At 39.0% G+C, this 19,588-nt stretch overlaps 2 protein-coding genes across 2 annotated transcripts in view; both read right to left on the reverse strand.

Moving 5' to 3' along the window:
- The window catches only part of LOC134326271 (zinc finger protein 585A-like), a 338,798-nt gene that overhangs the window by 131,387 nt on the left and 187,823 nt on the right, over positions 1-19,588 (reverse strand). The window lies entirely within an intron of this gene.
- Positions 1,019-18,241, reverse strand: LOC134326805 (tripartite motif-containing protein 16-like). The gene is made up of 6 exons (XM_063008958.1): positions 17,639-18,241; positions 17,429-17,524; positions 12,928-13,161; positions 12,336-12,495; positions 12,049-12,108; positions 1,019-1,803 (listed from the first exon to the last, which is right to left on the reverse strand). The coding sequence occupies exons 1-6, from the start codon at positions 18,215-18,217 to the stop codon at positions 1,280-1,282; spliced, it is 1,653 nt and encodes a 550-aa protein (XP_062865028.1). The 5' UTR covers positions 18,218-18,241; the 3' UTR covers positions 1,019-1,279.

Genomic DNA, 19,588 nt, shown 5'->3' on the forward strand with positions numbered 1-19,588 from the left:
CAAATCAGGTCTACAACACGTTACAAAAACACTTGGGACATTTTTATTTTTGCCTTCTTTATCTTGAAAGTTTACATTGTATTGAAACTAAAATAACCAAATAAGTAATTAACATTTATGTTCATTCATCATCTTAACACATATTACAAACTAATCAAGCTCGTCAAATTTCAGACATTGTTCACGTAAACAAAAATCTCAAGTGGAAGCACAAGATTCATTTATTTATAGACGGTGCTGTTTATGGTTTTACACTTCAAAACATGAACAGTTTTCCAAAAAATAACAACAAACCCAACAGGAACATTTAATAATTAAAAAAATAAAATAATAATAATAGCAATAATAATAAGAATGTCACAAATCTGTACCCAAGCAACAAGCTGTAATTTATTTATTTATTAATTTATTTTGGTTTCAATACAACATCACATCAGCAAGAAAAAATGTGATTTGTAAGGTGTTGCAGGCAGCAAAGACGACTTTTCTGGTACATAGGAAAGAACAAATAAATATTACAAAATATTACCACCGATATCAGCAAGTAACTTTGTTTAACTGCCTTTGAAAATCAAAGGTCTCCTTGTTCTGAATTTATTATTAGCTAAACTTAAAAAAGCCAAATTAAAATCTTTACTGTTTAACTGACTTTTAAAGTGGAGTTTATAATCATGTGGAGATCATCATCCTCATCTAGTGGTGCTAGAGATACATTACATCTTGTTCAATAGGTACAGATTTGTGACTTTATTATTATTAATGTATTTTTTATTCTTTTTAATAGTATTTGCATTATTTTATTTGCATTTTTCATACTGTCTCAACTTTTTCTGATTTGGGGTTATAACAGACTTGAGAAGAAAGAAGTTTAAGGTGAAAATGATCACATTTACCATTTTGTAATGTACAGAAATCTTCTCTTTTATGTTTTTAAATATTCAGTTTGTCTTTTATTTAATTTAGTTTTAATATCTGAATCCATTTAGATGAAAAATGTTTAAGAAAAGAAGAAATCAGATTAGATTAGATTCAACTTTATTGTCATTGTGCAGAGTAAACAAGTACAGAGCCAATGAAATGCAGTAATACACGCGATGTACACGCACCGCCATCTTGCCAAATGAGGAAAGGGGGTAAATACTTTTTCACAGCTCTGAATAAATGGTGGTTAATAAATTGAAAAAGAAAATCTTCATAAATGTATCACTGCCTCACAGATTCTAAAATCACTCAAACAGATTAATGTTACACTTTCATGTAAATTTTACATTTAATTTGTTCAATCTGACAGTTTCACTGATCCTAAATAAAGATAAAACCCCGGGTAGAGGGGCTGAGTGAACGTGGTCTGAACTCTGTGGAGGAGCTTCATTGTATCAGAGACGCTGTAGAAGGACAGAGTTCCTGCTTCATAATCCACATACACTCCTATTCTAGAGGAACTCGGCATTATGGGAATTTCAGTCTTTTTGTTATTGTGCCAGAATGAAAAGCTGGATGGAGAACAGTCTAAACTCCAGGACTGATCATTACGTCCAAACACACACTCAACACCACGTCCCTTCCTGCTGATGCTTTTATATGACACTGCTATATAAACCCCAACATTCCCACTCAACTCAACCTCCCAGTAACAGCGTCCACTCACACTCTCTCTACACACAACCTGGTGGTAATTATTAAATCTATCTGGATGATCAGGATACGACTGTTCTGTTATACTGCAGGTCACCACTTTGTTCTCCTCAGACAGACGGAGGATTTTATTTACTGTGTTTGGATCCAGTGTGAACCGACAAACATCTGGAGAGGAAACACAAAATAAACCAATTAACTTAGAAGAGAGAGAGAGAGTGTGTGTACAGTGTGTGTACAGTGTGTGTGTGTGTGTGTGTAATTATACATAGCAACACACAATCCAAACACACACAAACCCTACACATACACACAATCACACACACATTACACAAACACTACACAAACACACACATTACACAAAAACCACACACACAAACACACAAAATACACAAACACACATTACACATACACACAAATACTACACAAACACACATACACATTAAAAAAACACTACAAAAATGCATACAAACCCTACACAATCACACAAACCCTACACAATCAAACACTACACAATCACACAAACCCTACACATCACACAAACCCTACACAATCACACAAACACTACACAATCACACAAACACTACACAATCACACAAACACTACACAATCAAACCCTACACAATCACACAAACCCTACACAATCACACAAACCCTACACAATCACACAAACCCTACACAATCAAACAAACCCTACACCATCACACAAACCCTACACAATCAAACACTACACAATCACACAAACCCTACACAATCACACAAACCCTACACAATCACACAAACCCTACACAATCACACAAACACTACACAATCACACAAACCCTACACAATCAAACACTACACAATCACACAAACACTATACAATAACACAAACCCTACACAATCAAACCCTACACAATCAAACCCTACACAATCACACAAACCCTACACAATCAAACAAAACCTACACAATCACACAAACCCTACACAACCAAACCCTACACAATCACACAAACCCTACACAATCAAACACTACACAATCAAACCCTACACAATCACACAAACCCTACACAATCACACAAACCCTACACAATCAAACAAACCCTACACAATCACACCCTACACAATCAAACACTACACAATCACACAAACCCTACACAATCAAACAAACCCTACACCATCACACAAACCCTACACAATCAAACACTACACAATCAAACCCTACACAATCACACAAACCCTACACAATCACACAAGCCTTACACAATCACACAAACCCTACACAATCACACAAACCCTACACAATCACACAAACCCTACACAATCACACAAGCCCTACACAATCACACAAACCCTACACAATCAAACAAACCCTACACAATCACACGAACCCTACACAATCAAACCCTACACAATCACACAAACCCTACACAATCAAACACTACACAATCACACAAACCCTACACAATCACACAAACCCTACACAATCACACAAACCCTACACAATCAAACACTACACAATCACACAAACCCTACACAATCAAACACTACACAATCAAACCCAACACAATCACACAAACCCTACACAATCACACAAACCCTACACAATCAAACAAACCCAACACAATCACACAAACCCTACACAATCACACAAACCCTACACAATCACACAAACCCTACACAATCACACAAACCCTACACAATCAAACACTACACAATCACACAAACCCTACACAATCAAACAAACCCTACACAATCAAACACTACACAATCAAACACTACACGATCACACAAACCCTACACAAACACTACACAAACACTGCACAATCACACAAACCCTACACAACCACACAAACCCTACACAATCAAACAAACCCTACACAATCACACAAACCCTACACAATCAAACACTACACAATCAAAAACTACATAATCACACAAACCCTACACAATCACACAAACCCTACACAAACACTACACAATCAAAAACTACACCATCACACAAACCCTACACAATCAAATAAACCCTACACCATCACACAAACCCTACACAATCAAATAAACCCTACACCATCACACAAGCCCTACACAATCAAATAAACCCTACACCATCACACAAACCCTACACAATCACACAAACCCTACATAATCACACAAACCCTACACAATCAAACAAACCCTACACAATCACACAAACCCTACACAATCACACAAACCCTACACAGTCACACAAACACTACACAATCATACAAACCCTACACAATCACACAAACCCTACACAATCAAACAAACCCTACACAATCACACAAACCCTACACAATCACACAATCCCTACACAATCAAACACTACACAATCACACAAACCCTACACATTCAAACAAACCCTACACAATCACACAAACCCTACACAATCAAACACTACACAATCAAACAAACACTACACAATCACACACAAAGCCTAAGCATACACACAGACACAATCACATGCATACACACAGACACAAACACATAAACTCACACATACACACAAACACATACATTACACAAATAATACACAATCACACAAACTCACTTACACACAAACACTACACAATCACACAGATACTACACAATCACACACATATACATTACACACACTACACAAACCCTACAATCACACAAACACACACACATTTCACACATACATTACACAAACACTACACAAACACACACATACATCACATAAACACACAAACCCTACACATACACACAAACAATCACACAAACACTACATAAACACAAACACTACACAATCACACAAACACTACACAATCACACAAACACTACACAAACAGTCCACAATCACACACATACATTACACAAACACTACATAATCACACAAACACTACACAAACACACATACATTACACAAACACTACACAATCACACACAAACCCTACACATGACAAGAAACACAAACATACATTACACAAACAGTACACAAACACACACATACATTACACAAACACACACATATATTACACAAACTACACAATCACATACAAACCCTATGCATACACACAAATACAACACAAACACACACATTAAACAAACACTGCACAATCACACAGACACTACACATACACACAAACACTACACAATCACACACAAACCATTCGCATACACACAAACCATTCGCATACACACAAACAATACACAAACACACATACATTACACAAAAGCACAATCACATAAACTCACACATACACACATACATTACACAAACACTACACAAACACACACATTACACACACAATGCACAAATACACACAGAAACTACACATATACACAAATACTACAAAAAAACACATTACACAAACAGAACAAAAATGCATACAAACCCTACACAATCACATAGAAACCTTACACAATCACACAAACACTACACAATCACACAAACACACACACATTACACAAACACTACACAATCACACAAACACTATACAATCACATAGAAACCCTACACAATCACACAAACACTACACAAACACACAAAAACCTTCGCATACACACAAAGACTACATAAACACACACATGCATTACACAAACACTACACAAACACACACAAACCTTACACATACACACAAACACTACACAATCACACAAACATTACACAAACACACACAAACCCGAATTCGAGCAGCATGGCCCAGCAGCACCGGTATTGGACGAGCGACATAGACGGCGAACAGAGCGGCCAAAACGGAAGCGTGGCAGGAGAGGTGGGCTTCATGCTAGGCTAAAGGCTAGGGCTACACGACCACCGCTACCTAGCCTGTTGCTGGCTAACGTTCGCTCCCTCGAAAACAAGCTGGATGAGCTGAGAACCAGGATAACAACACAACGTGAGATCAGAGACTGCTGTGCTGTAACTGGATACTAGATTTTCTATCTGACCGATCTCAGTCAGTCAGGATTGGCACGCGAACATCCAGCACAAAGACCATAAACATTGGGACACCTCAAGGCTGCGTGCTGAGCCCTCTTCTGTACTCGCTCTTCACACATAACTGTGTGGCCTCTTATAACACCACCAGTATTATTAAGTTTGCTGATGACACCACCGTCATTGGTCTTATTACTGGGGAGGATGAGACGGCGTACAGGAAGGAGGTAGCAGATCTTGTGGGCTGGCGTCAGAACAACCCACAGGAGGAGAGGAGAACAGCATACACCACTGTATATAGGTGGAACAGTAGTGGAGAAGGTGAAAACCTTCAAATTCCTGGGTGTGCACATCAGTGAGGATCTCACCTGGTCCTGCAACACACGCCACATCATCAAAAAGTCACAACAGAGACTGTACTTCCTAAGAAGACTAAAAAAATTTGGCATGTCAACCAAAATTCTCAGCAACTTCTACAAATGTAGAGTGGAAAGTGTCCTTACCAGCTCCATCACAGTCTGGTACGGAAACTGCACTGCAGAGGACAGGAAGGCACTCCAGCGTGTAATAAAAACTGCACAAAGAATTTCTGGAACGTCCTTCCCTGCACTACAGGACATTTATCAGAACTGCCTTAGTTTATTTCTATTTTTATTACTTTGTATATAAACAGTTTTTTTTATAGTTTAAATTTAAATATTTTTTGAAAAAGTTTTATACTAATTCTTTTATTGTGTTAGTTTAATTTTGTTTTATGTACAATACTTATTGATGTTTGGAGGATGAACAAAGTAAGAATTTCATTGTACAGTGTAACTGCTGGTTCTTCTGTGCACATGACAGTAAAACTCTTGAATCTTGACTTCACCACACAAACATACATTACACAAACACACACAAACCCTACACTAACACACAACACTACACAAATACACACAGACACTACACATACACACAAATACAACTCAAACACAAACATTACACAAACACTGCACAATCACACAGATACTACACATACACACATACATTACACAAACACACACAAACACAGACACAATCACACAATCATTAAATAATCACATACAAACCCTATGCATACACACAAACACTACACACACATACATCACACAAACACATACAAACCCTACACAATCACACAAACACACATACATCACACAAACATTACACAAACACATACAAACCCTACGCATACACACAAACACTACACAATCACACAAACACTACACAATCACACACAAACATTACACAAACACTGCACAAACACTACATATACACACAGATACTACTCAAACACACATTACACAAACACTGCGCAATCACACAGACACTACACATACACACATACAGTATCTCACAAAAGTGAGTATGCCCCTCACATTTTTGCAAATATTTGATTATATCTTTTCATGGGACAAAACTATAGAAATGAAACTTGGTTATAACTTAGAGTAGTCAGTGTACAGCTGATATAGCAGTGTAGATTTACTGTCTTCTGAAAATAACTCAATACACAGCCATTAATGTCTAAATAGCTGCAACATAAGTGAGTACACCTCACAGTGAACATGTCCACATTGTGCCAAAGTGTGTCGTTGTCCCTCCCTGGTGTCATGTGTCAAGGTCCCAGGTGTGAATGGGGAACAGAGCTGTTAAATTTGGTGTTTTGGGTACAATTCTTTCATACTGGCCCCTGGATATTCAACATGGCACCTCGTGGCAAAGAACTCTCTGAGGATGTGAGAAATAGAATTGTTGCTCTCCACAAAGATGGCCTGGGCTATAAGAAGATTGCTAACACCCTGAAACTAAGCAACAGCACGGTGGCCAAGGTCATACAGCGGTTTTCCAGGACAGGTTTCACTCGGAACAGGCTTCACCAGGGTCGACCAAAGAAGTTGAGTCCACGTGTTAAGCGTCATATCCAGAGGTTGGCTTTAAAAACATAGACGCATGAGTGCTGCCAGCATTGCTGCAGAGGCTGAAGACGTGGGAGGTCAACCTGTCAGTGCTCAGACCATACACCACACACTGCATCAACTCGGTCTGCATGACCATCATCCCAGAAGGAAGCTGATGCACAAGAAAGCCCGCAAACAGTTTGCTGAAGACAAGCAGTCCACGAATGGATTACTGGAATGTCCTGTGGTCTGACGAGACCAAGATAAACTTGTTTGGCTCAGATGGTGACCAGAATGTGTGGCGGCGCCCTGGTAAGAAGTACCAAGACAACTGTCTCTTGCCTACAGGCAAGCATGGTGGTAGCATCATGGTATTGGGCTGCATGAGTGCTACCGGCACTGGGAAGCTGCAGTTCATTGAGGGAAACATGAATTCCAACATGTACTGTTACATTCTGAAACAGATCATGCTTCCCTCACTCCGGAAACTTGGCTGCATGGCAGTTTTTTAACACAATAATGACCCCAAATACAACCTCCAAGATGACAACTGCCTTGCTGACAAAGCTGAAGGTAAAGGTCAGAGGTGGAAAGAATACTAAAATATTGTACTCAAGTAAAAGTACTATTACTTTGATGATTTTTTACTTAAGTACAAGTAAAATTACTAGTCTAAAAATCTACTCAAGTAAAAATTAACTCTTAAAATTTAAACTGTACTCAGAGTAAACGTTAACCACTTTACACACCTAACAGACTGCAACTGCTGTTATCAATTAAAAACAGCATTATTTCTGTTTATTCTCAATAAATCGCTGTATTTTATAACTAGTTGGACTTGACGCTAACTAACTTGGTTCAGGTCAATAGTGCCAACTAGGGTTGCCAACTTTTAGAACTGGAAATAAAAAAAAACACCATGGGCTGGTGGGTTGGTGGAAGACATAGTGTGGGGGGTGGGATGTCAGGTGTTTACCTGTGTGGGAGGGGGGGGGGGTTTAGGGTTGCACTTATAAAAAATATAACGGGTCTTACACCGTCGTAGGAACATGATCAAAAACAAACCAGCAGAATCTTACAATCACATTTATGCTGTCCGTTTTACTTAAAAAATCACAATATTTCGTAATGCTTTGCTATCGTTGCAAAATGAAAGTGTACCGTAAACAGCAGAACCGCGACCCAGATCAATCACACAACAGCAGAAAATCATAACCACTTATCTGCTTACCGATCTATATCCATGTGTTGTTCCATTAAATATATAATCCACTTTATATAAGACCATCTTGTATGTTTCCAGAATATATAAATCCATACCCACCTTATAAAAACTATTGTAGATCATTTATTCTCTCCTGGCTTTTCCAGTAAAAAGCTTACATTGGTTATTCGCTCACTAAACTGTCATTTATACAACAACCAATGAAGAGAGAGATTGAAATTCCACCTAGAATGTGAATTCGGAAGCTCTGATTGGTTTATACATCTGAATCTCTTCACCAAATGAACTGATTCATAGAGTTGTTTATGGATCAGTTTAGCCACCACTGCTCTACATTTGCGCAGGTTTGATGTCGAGTTTTTTATTGTTTTCTTTTTTTTACTCAGTAACGAATGTTATTTAAAATGTAGCGAATTACAGTTCTTAATACAAAACATACTTAAGTAAAAGTAAAATTACTGGCTGTAAAATCTACTTTAAAAAGTACAAGTGCACAAAAAAACTCAATTATAGTAACGCGAGTAAATGTAATTTGTTACTTTCCACCTCTGGTAAAGGTGATGGACTAAATCCAATTGAGCACCTGTGGCGCATCCTCAAGTGGAAGGTTGAGGAGTTCAAGGTGTCTAACGTCCACCAGCTCCGTGATGTCATCATGGAGGAGTGGAAGAGGATTCCAGTAGCAACCTGTGCAGCTCTGATGAATTCCATGCCCAGGAGGGTTAAGGCAGTGCTGGATAATAATGGTGGTCACACAAAATATTGACACTTTGGGCACAATTTGGACATGTTCACTGTGGGGTGTACTCACATGTGTTGCAGCTATTTAGACATTAATGGCTGTGTGTTGAGTTATTTTCAGAAGTAAATCTATACTGCTATACAAGTTACATCCAAGTTTCATTTCTATAGTGTTGTCCCATGAAAAGATAAAATCAAATATTTGCAGAAATGTGTACTCACTTTTGTAAGATACTGTACATTACACAAACACTACACAAACAAACACACATATATTACACAAACTCATACAAACCCTACACATACACAAAGACACTACACAATCACACAAATACTACTACAACACAACTACTACTCAAACACAAACAAATGCTACACAAAAGCATGAACACTACACTGACATATAGACACTACACATAAGCACAAATATTACTCAAACACACACATACTACTCAAACACACACAAATACTGCACAAACACACACATACTACTCAAACACACACAAATACTGCTCAAACACACACATACTACTCAAACACACACATACTACTCAAACACACACAAATACTGCTCAAACACACACATACTACTCAAACACACAAATACTGCTCAAACACAAATATTACTCAAACACACAAATACTGCTCAAACACACACATACTACTCAAACTAGGGCTGGACGATATGGCTAAAATTTGCACCTGCGTGCAAAAATGCTTCCGCAAAAATGTCACCCCCCCCCCCCCCCCCCCCGCCCCTGACTGTGGATGCTCGTTCCCTCACAGCTGTTGAACTCATTTTGCCGCTAATATCCACCGTGTTGTAGGTAGCGTGTTGTAGTGTAATCAGAGCGGTAACGCTGAGCACTGGCTTCGTGCCTGTGGCGTACTTCATCACGCACTTACAAAATGTATATCGATCGAATTTGTTTAAAAATCATATCACCGTTATTGAAACATTTTCTATCGCGATATATATCGATATCGAATTATTGTCCAGCACTAACTTAAACCCACAAATACTGCTCAAACACACACATACTACTCAAACACACAAATACTACTCAAACACACAAATACTACTCAAACACAAAAATTACTTGTAGTATTGTACACTACACAAACACACACATTTGTTAAAAAAACAATACACAAACAAACACACAAATACATTACACAAGCACAGACAAACCCTACACATACTCACACAGACACTACACAAATACACAGACACCAACATTTACAAATGCACACAAATGCTACACAAACTAATGAAAACTACACAAACACACAAATGTTACACAAACGCACAAAAACACTACACAGACATATAGAAACACCCCACAAACATGACACATTCACAAACAGTACACAGACACACACCAGCAACATACAATCCAACAACAAACACAACGTCATGCTAATAAAGCTTTTTGAATTGTGTTTCAGTGTGTGTGTGTGTGTGTGTGTGTGCACATATGTGTGTGTGTGTGTGTGTCTGTTAATGTGTGTGTAAGTGTGAATGTGTGTAAACGTGTGTGAGAGGGTGTGTCTGTGTAAATGTGTGTTGGTGTATGTTAGTGTGTGTGTGTGTGTGTGTGTGTGTGTGTGTGTGTGTGTTTCAAGGGTTTCTGTGACTGAATCATTAAGATTTATAAAACAAATACAGACAGCAGTTTAAATGGTTGATTTACTTGTTTTAACCTCTAAAGTTCTTGGTGATTTTAAATAACTATAGAAGAAAAGTACATGAAACAGTGGTCTTTAGCAAGGACCAAAAATGTCCCTAATCTGAGGCATGAACACTGTCAGAACCACTTCACCACTGTCCAAACAAATTCCAAAATAGATCAAAAAAGTAATTGTATATCAGTCTGGAAAAAGTTACAAAGTCAATCCTAAGATTTTAGTACTTTAGCGAACCACAGTAAGAGCCATGATTTCTAAATGACACTTGGAACAGTTAAGATTGCTTCAGGAGCTCATCAATGTCTTATCAAGGAAAACATACAAGAACCCAAACAAACATTTAGGAAACCGCAGGACCTGCTGACCTCAATTTAAATCTGATTTAATGATTCCAGTATTAGAAGGAGACTGAGCACAAATAAAATCCATGGGAGAGTCACAGGGTAAAATCACGGTTAACTAAGAGGAACATAAAGCCTCGCCTCTCATTTACCAATATAAGAACCTTAATGACCCTCAAGCTTTTTGGTGATGATTTTCTGTGAACTGATGAGTCAGAATTCTTATACTTGCAATAAACCTAAAACAGCATTTTACAATAAAAAACATCTCACTTAACAGTCAGTCATGGTGGTGGTTGTGTGATGGTGTTTCAGGATTAAAGAAGAACGTCTGGTCATCAGTTCATGATTTAAAGATTGAACACTTGTGCAATATAAAAACACAACAATTCCAAATAACAAGTAAATCAAGTAAATAAATCTGAGGAAATAAAGTTTAGGTTTTGGACCTAATCAAATCTGGACTTGAACCAAACTGAGCTGCTGTAGCATCTGAACTAGTAACGTGACAAATATGTAAAAATACAGATAACTGGGGGGTGTAAATATTTTTTCACTGCACTGTGTATGTTTGTGTGTTTGGAAGAAACTTACATTGTAGAAAATCTTCTCTGATTTCAGGTTCAGGAGGTGAAGTAATCTGGACTTTCTTCACTGCAGAGAGAGTAACAGTACAATCACTTATCACAGTAAATAAATATCTGCACTAGAAAGTGTCGCAGGTACAGCCAGTAAGAAGTTTGACATGTTCCTCGAGTGTTTGTCTAAAGTGACTAAGTCTGAGAAACTACAGTGTGAGTGTATTTCATTTAACCCTGGACTCACTGTGACCATGACCAGTACTGGGTTAATAAGTAAATGAATGATGATCCTTCACTCACCTTCATCTGGTATCTTCTCACACTGCTCTTTCCAGAATTCTTCTACTTTCTCTCTCAGCTGAGATACAGACTTTGTAACATCATTAAATGAGAGAAAAGGACTGATTGTGATGGCGGCTGATTCTGCAGATCCAGCAGGAGCCGAGAGAGACTGAAAATTCTACATCCAGACAGATAATGTTTACAGAGAAACAACAAGATGATGATGAATTACAAATGATGGACGATTTCTCAGAACCCCGAGTGTTATGACTTTATGGGTCATAATGTGTTTTGTGTAGGGGGGTTTTCTCTATGTTACAGATTTGTGGAAGATGCACAAAGCTACCACCAGGGAGAGACGCCTATAAAAAGGAAACCTCTGGGAGGACAGGAGAGGATGCTTTGCTTGTGACGGGTTGTCTGTTGCATTTCTGACTCTCCCAAACATGTTTGAATGAATTCTAACAATAATCGAGTTTAAGGGAACAAATTTCTCAATAAAAGGCATCAGGTTTCAAAGATTTTGAGTTTAGGGGACGTCAAGTTACAAGGTACTACTGTATTTTATTAATTGGTGCAGCAATAATATACTTATTTTTAGTGCTGTTACCTGGAGGAAATGAACGTGATCCTCTGTGTGTGAAAGCTGTTCCAGTTCAGCATCTTTCCTCTTCAGCTCTACAATCTGCTGCTCCACCTGTTTCAGGAGTTTTTCAGCTTGACTTACTTCTGCTGTCTCTCGATCTCTGATCAGATCTTTTAGCTCAGAGCATCTTCTGTTAATTGAGTTGATTAGTTCAGTACAGATCCTCTCAATGTTTTTCACTGCTGTCTGTGCAGAACACTGTTAGAAGATTCAGAAAGAGGAAACATTTCTCACTCAGATGTGTCCATCCTTCACATTCATATGTAGCTACTGACCAGACTAAGACTTTCCTCACTCAGCTTGGTGATGGTGCTAAATGGCCTGATTTTTCATACCATTGAAAATGTTACTATCATCATGTCCACGTGATGCAGTATTTGATACTCTACCTCCCAAATATAAGAAAGAGTTCCAGTCTTCTACCTTCCACCTTAAACTCCAGCACTTCTTCAGTGTTCATCATTACTTTAGTTGTTACTGCATTTATCAGCATGTTATACTTCCTCACAGATTGCTCCTGTATGTCCTGAATTCAAAGTTATATGTGTGGATTAAATCTTATGAAACCTAAAAGCACCATATATACTGTAAAATGTGCTAGTGGTAGCATACTGTTACAGAAATTCTTTTAAGGATCAGAAAACAACAGCCTGGCCAGGACTGGGAAATTCAATGTAGTGATCTTCTCAAGTCTTTGCCAGAAATCTTATACAGTCATTTATGTTTAAGCATCTTGATCCAAAGCAACAATAAATAATAATAATAATAACAGAACAGAAGGCCCGATCACCCATGGTACTGAGCTTGGTTCTTGGGAGGAGAAGGCGATTTGAGTTGGTAGAGCGGAAGGATCGGAATGAGGTTTGAGTGGTGAGCAGTTCTTTTGAATAGGTAGGAGCATATCCATAAATACACTGGTGAGTGAGGAGAGAGACCTTGTATTCAATCCTAACAGAGATGGGAAGCCAGTGAAGAGAACGTAGAATCTGCGTGATATGCTCATATTTTCACACTCTCATCAGGATCCTAGCAGCGCTGTTCTGAATGCTCTGTAATCTATGAAGACTTTTGCTAGAAATCCCAACGAGAAGTGCATTGCAGTAATCCAGTCTGGAGGAGACAAAAGTGGGGCAAAGTTTAGCAATATTTCTCAGATGATAAAAAGAGATCTTGCATAGGTGTTTAATATGGCAATCGAAAGTGAGATGTGAGTCAAATCTTACACCAAGATTGGTGACTGATGAGGAAATGGGAATATTGAGACCAAAGAAAGTAAAGCTGTTTATGGAAGATGACTGAATCTGATGCGGGGTGCCAACCAAGATTGCTTCAGTTTTGGCACTGTTCAACTGGAGAAAATTGTGTTTCATCCATGACTGTATCTCCCCCAGACAGGCAGTAAGCAATGTCAGAGAAGATGATAAAAATAATGATGATGAAGAGGAGGGTGTGTTGATTTTCAAATACAGTTGTATGTCATTAGCGTAGCAATGAAATGAAATTCCATGGTAAGTAATGACATGACCAAGCGGGAGCATGTACAGATTGAAAAGGATGGGGCCAAGAACTGACCCCTGTGGGACTCCGCAGGTCACAGTATGTGTCTGGGACCTTGCATTACCGAGGGAAACATACTCTGTTCTGTCACTGAGGTAGGATTGAAACCAGGAAAAGGCAGTGTCCGTGAGGCCAATGGTGTGATGTAGCCAATTTAGGAGTATTCCATGGTCCACTGTGTCAAATGCAGCTGATAAATCAAGAAGGATGAGCAAGGAAGGTGAGCCAGCATCAGCTGCCATTAACAGGTCATTAGTGACTCTGATCAGTGCTGTTTCGGTGCTGTGAGCAGAACAAAAACCAGACTGGAACATTTCAAAAAGATTATTGTCTCTAAGGTGGACCTGAAGGTGGCCACTTTTTCCATTACTTTGGAAAGAAAGGGAAGGTTAGAGATGGGCCTATAGTTTGCAAAAACCTCAGGATCCAGAGTGGATTTTTTTGAGCAAAAGGAACATGTCCAGCCTGGAGAGAGTGGTTTATTACGGTGGTGATCAGATGACTTATGGCAGAAATATTTGCTTTGACTAATTGTGTAGGAAAGGGATCTGAGGCACATGTAGACGGTTTCATCCTCCTAATGATGTCTTCGACTTCTTGCTGTGAGGCTTCTGGAAAACAGTTAAGGGGCTGAGAGACCTCAAACTGTAAATGGTTAGTCTGCATGGACAGAGGGGAGGAGCCAGGAAGGACAGAACGAATTGACTCTGTTTTCGTTCTGAAAAAGGTCATACATTTATTACAGTGCTCTTCTGTCATTTCCGCAAGTGAGGGAGCTTGTGGATTGAGGAGATGATTGATGGTGGAAAACAGCTCTTTGGAATTTCCTGGACTGTTTTTGATGATGTTTGAGAACATGTGCACTGTAAGGCCAGAAGCTTTGAAACGCCGTTCAAGGGCACGCCCAGCTGTCTTCATATCCTGTAGCTCATCAGTGTACCAGGGTGCTGAGCGAGAGAAAGTCACAGTTCTGGTTTTAACTGGAGCATGGATATCCAAAATGCTACTCAGAGCTGCATTATAAAAATCAACTGCACCCTCAACTGAGGAAAATTTTGTATGATGAATATGCTGCAGATAAACTGTCATGGTTTCTGGATTAATGTTCTTTAAATTTCTGAAACTAATTTGACATTTGGGCTTGATGCGGGTGGACGTTAAAGGCAACTCCATTGAGACAGCCTTATGATCGGAGACACCCACATCATATATAGATAGATTGCTGATGGGTGCAGAATCAATGATGACCAAATCAAGAGTGTGCCCTTTGGTATGTGTGGGGACATCAACAAGTTGTCTAAGATTAAAACAGTCCAATAACTGGAGGAATTCAGCTTCACGACGGCAGGAGGGAGAATTTACATGGATATTCATGTCCCCAAGTATCATAATGTTAGCAGAGGTTGTACAAAAAGTTGAGAGAAGATCCATCTCAGAGATAAAGAATGAGTTAGGTTTGGGAGGCTGGTAGATGAGAAGTACTGTCACAGGAAAAGGGGCATTACATTTAAAAGCCAAGCATTCAAAAGAAGACAGCTCAGGCAGGGGCAGAAGGAACAAATCCAGATCACTGCGGTAGATGACACACAGACGACCACCACGACCGGTGTTGCGGGCGATCTGAAGATAGCTATAGCCAGAGGGACAGGCCTCATTTAGAGCAGAAAAAACATCCGGCTGATGCCAGGTTTCTGTAATGCACATCAAATCCAAGCACTTGTCCAAGATGTGTTCGTGTATGAGGCAGGATTTTTTTGTAAGCGATTGTGCGTTAAACAGCTCAATTTTGATCTTAGATGAAGTAGTTTCTCTCTGTATCGGCCGAAGAGTATTGAAATCCACTCCACGTTTTATATCCCGCTCCGCATGTAGTGTTGCCATGGAAACATCACCGCTACTAGTTCGGATAACAGCAGCGTTCTGATGACGTGTTTGCGGTGCGGCAGTGCGCACAGCTGACCAGAAAGATGGAATCACGTTATCAGACTGGGAGTAAACAAACTTTCTTCGTAAACTCCTGTGAATGTAGTGGGGTCGGCGAAGAAGTCCAAGTTGTTTTATTACTGATAAACATGATGGAGTAGTGTAGTTGTTGAGTTTCATTAGTTGGTTGATGGAATAACTCAACATCGTGCGCAATTTACGCCCAGGTAAAAAGTTCCTGTTGTATAACGCTGACAGCAGATACGTAGAAATCCAAGAGTCGGTAGGAAATTAAAACATTGATGAAAACACTGATAAAAACAGGCAGACTTAAATAAACTTGGCGAAACATACCACCCCAGCGTCCTCTCCTCTTTCTCGGTTTCAGGTCTGAGTTTTAGATATCTTGATGAAAGTACAAAGCCGATGGCGGCTCGGGGGAGGGAAATCGGAGTTTAAGCAGTACCATAGCTGAATATTGTAGTCCAGTCATCACCGTTTCAGGATGTGAAGAAAAGAAACCAGATGAAAAACCGACCACAGATTACCTGTTTGTTTGTTTGTTTATTAGGATTTTTAACGTCATGTTTAACACTTTTGGTTACATTCATGACAGGAAACAGTAGTTTATCTTCACACAGGGTTAATCAGTCACAAGGTTATATCGAACACAGTCATGGACAATTTAGCATCTCCAATTCACCTCACTTGCATGTCTTTGGACTGTGGGAGGAAACCGGAGCACCCGGAGTAAACCCACGCAGACATGGGGAGAACATGCAAACTCCACACAGAAAGGACCCGGACCGCCCCACCTGGGGATCGAACCCAGGACCTTCTTGCTGTGAGGCGACAGTGCTACCCACTTAGCCACCGTGCCGCCCGCAAAGTTACCTGAGATATAAAATATCTCATTTTTAATGGAGATTGGTTTAATGGAGGAGATTCAGACTGATCCTGAGAGCTTTTTGTTTATAAAACTTACCTTGTGAGACTCCACAGCGTTTATCAGCTCACAAAGTTCCTTCTCTCTGTTCTGGATTTTCTCCTGGAATTTTCTCTGGATCTCCAGCAGCTGCTTCTACACAGAATAACAATTCAGAATTTACTTGTATTGTATACCAGCACCACATAAACAACGTCAGTGTAAATAATAATGAGTTACTTGATAAAGAGAGCTGTATAATATTTTTACCTGTTTCTCAGTTCTTTCTGCTGCAGCTGATATTGTATCATGTCCTTTATGATTGTCTAGCATACACAACGTGCAGATACACTGCTGATCAGTACGACAGTAAACCTCCAGCAGTTTATTATGCTGAGAGCAGATCTGATCCTGGAGTCGTCTGGAGGCTTTAACCAGCTTGTGAGTCTTATAAGCAGGAGATTCATAGTGAAGTTGGAGGTGAGTTTCACAGAAAGAGGCCAAACACACCAGACAGGATTTTACTGCTTTGTATTTTTTCCTAGTGCAGGAATCACAATCCACATCTTCAAATCCAGTAGGAAGTGGATCTTGGAATTTTCTCTTTCTCAGGTTCTCCACAACTCCAGTCAGAATAATGTTTTTACTCACAACAGGTCTTGGAGTGAAGGTTTGTCTACACTGTGGACAGCTGTATGTTCCCTTATCATCCTCCTGATCCCAGCAGTTATTAATACACACCATACAGAAACTGTGTCCACATGGAATAGCAGCTGGATCCTTCAGTGTTTCCAGACAGACTGAACAGCTGAACTCATCCTGAGTTACTGAAATTTTAGACTCAGCCATTTTTCTACAAATAAACAGAAACACCAGTAAACACAGCAAGTTACTTACAGCAGCTCAGACTTCCTGGTTTAATTCATGAGTGTTATGTTCATGTTTACATTTCTCGGTTTTTGTTCATTTTCAGTTTTTGAAGAACTACTGTACCCATACTGTAGGACTTTTAATTTGAAATGGGCCTGTGGTATTTAGTACAAGTCAGTAGTTAACTACTACAACCTTCGTCTTATGAAAATTTGCGTTTCTTATTTTTTGTTAATCTTCTATATTTTATTATTACTGTACCGTTACTGTAGTACATTTTATGATTCGTTACTGTAACCATGCTGTATGACTAGTCACTAGTTAACTACTACATCTTTTGTTATATGAAATAATTATGTTATTTATTTTACTTTTAATTCTTTATTACTGTACCCATACTGTAGTGTTTGTTTCTGTAATGTAAGTGTAGTGGGTGGTACATGTCACTAGGTAACTACTGCATCGTTTATTATATTAAAATGATTGATTTTAGAATTGTTTACACTATATATTGTTACTGTACCCATACTGTGGTACTTTATACAGTTGTATTGAATGGTACATGCCACTGGGTAATAACTACACCTCAGCTTCATGCACTTTGTAGACGCTCCCTTAAACTTCCTTATCATTTCAACTCAGATGAAGCTCACATTTACACAATAACAGAAAATAAAAGTGTACAGAAAAAACGTTTTAAACATATTTGATTGTAGTTTGTTCCTTGTTTACTGCAGAATCAGTTAATGCAGTTTCACTCATTTTTGGATGTTTATTAGCCGAGAACGAGCCGAAAGAAACTCGAATGTCAGGCGAATGTCCAAGACTTCCTGGTTTAGTTCGTGAGTGTTCTGTTCAAAACAAGTGTGTTTAAATCAAATCAACAATCTGAACTACATAAAGTAACAATACACAGTAATGTACAGAAGTGTGGAAATGTATAAACTCACCTGCGTTCATCAACTTCAATTATCAACAAAACTACAAACACAGACACGGAACAGATCCGCACTCGAACAGAACAGGATCAGATCAGTTTCACTTCTGCTGAACTAAAGGAGTGAGAGAGAGAGAGAGAGAGAGAGAGAGAGAGAGAGGTGTGGAACCACAGTGTAAAGTCTTTTAGTTTTAGCACCTGGTCAGGGTCACGGTGGGTCCTTCTTTACTTGTTAACACAATGTAAATCAGGAACACATGCTGCACAATTATTTAAAGGTAACCAATTATCATTCACATGTCTTTTCATTTAAAGAAATGTTTTTATATTTTATAGGAGAGATGCTACACTTACCCGTCCCACTCGTACTACAGGAAATTATAGTGTAAATATTACAATAAATAAATAATAAT

The sequence above is a fragment of the Trichomycterus rosablanca genome, chromosome 14, assembly GCF_030014385.1.
Source record: "Trichomycterus rosablanca isolate fTriRos1 chromosome 14, fTriRos1.hap1, whole genome shotgun sequence".
NCBI lineage: Eukaryota > Metazoa > Chordata > Actinopteri > Siluriformes > Trichomycteridae > Trichomycterus > Trichomycterus rosablanca.

Coding starts and splice junctions, on each gene's coding strand:
- LOC134326805 (XM_063008958.1), bottom strand. CDS start 18,217: ATGGCTGAGTCTAAAATTTCAGTAACTCAGGATGAGTTCAGCTGTTCA. Junction 13,162..17,428: donor ACGCTGTGGAGTCTCACAAG/GTAAGTTTTATA, acceptor ATCTTCTAACAG/TGTTCTGCACAGACAGCAGT. Junction 12,496..12,927: donor ATCACGTTCATTTCCTCCAG/GTAACAGCACTA, acceptor GTCTGGATGTAG/AATTTTCAGTCTCTCTCGGC.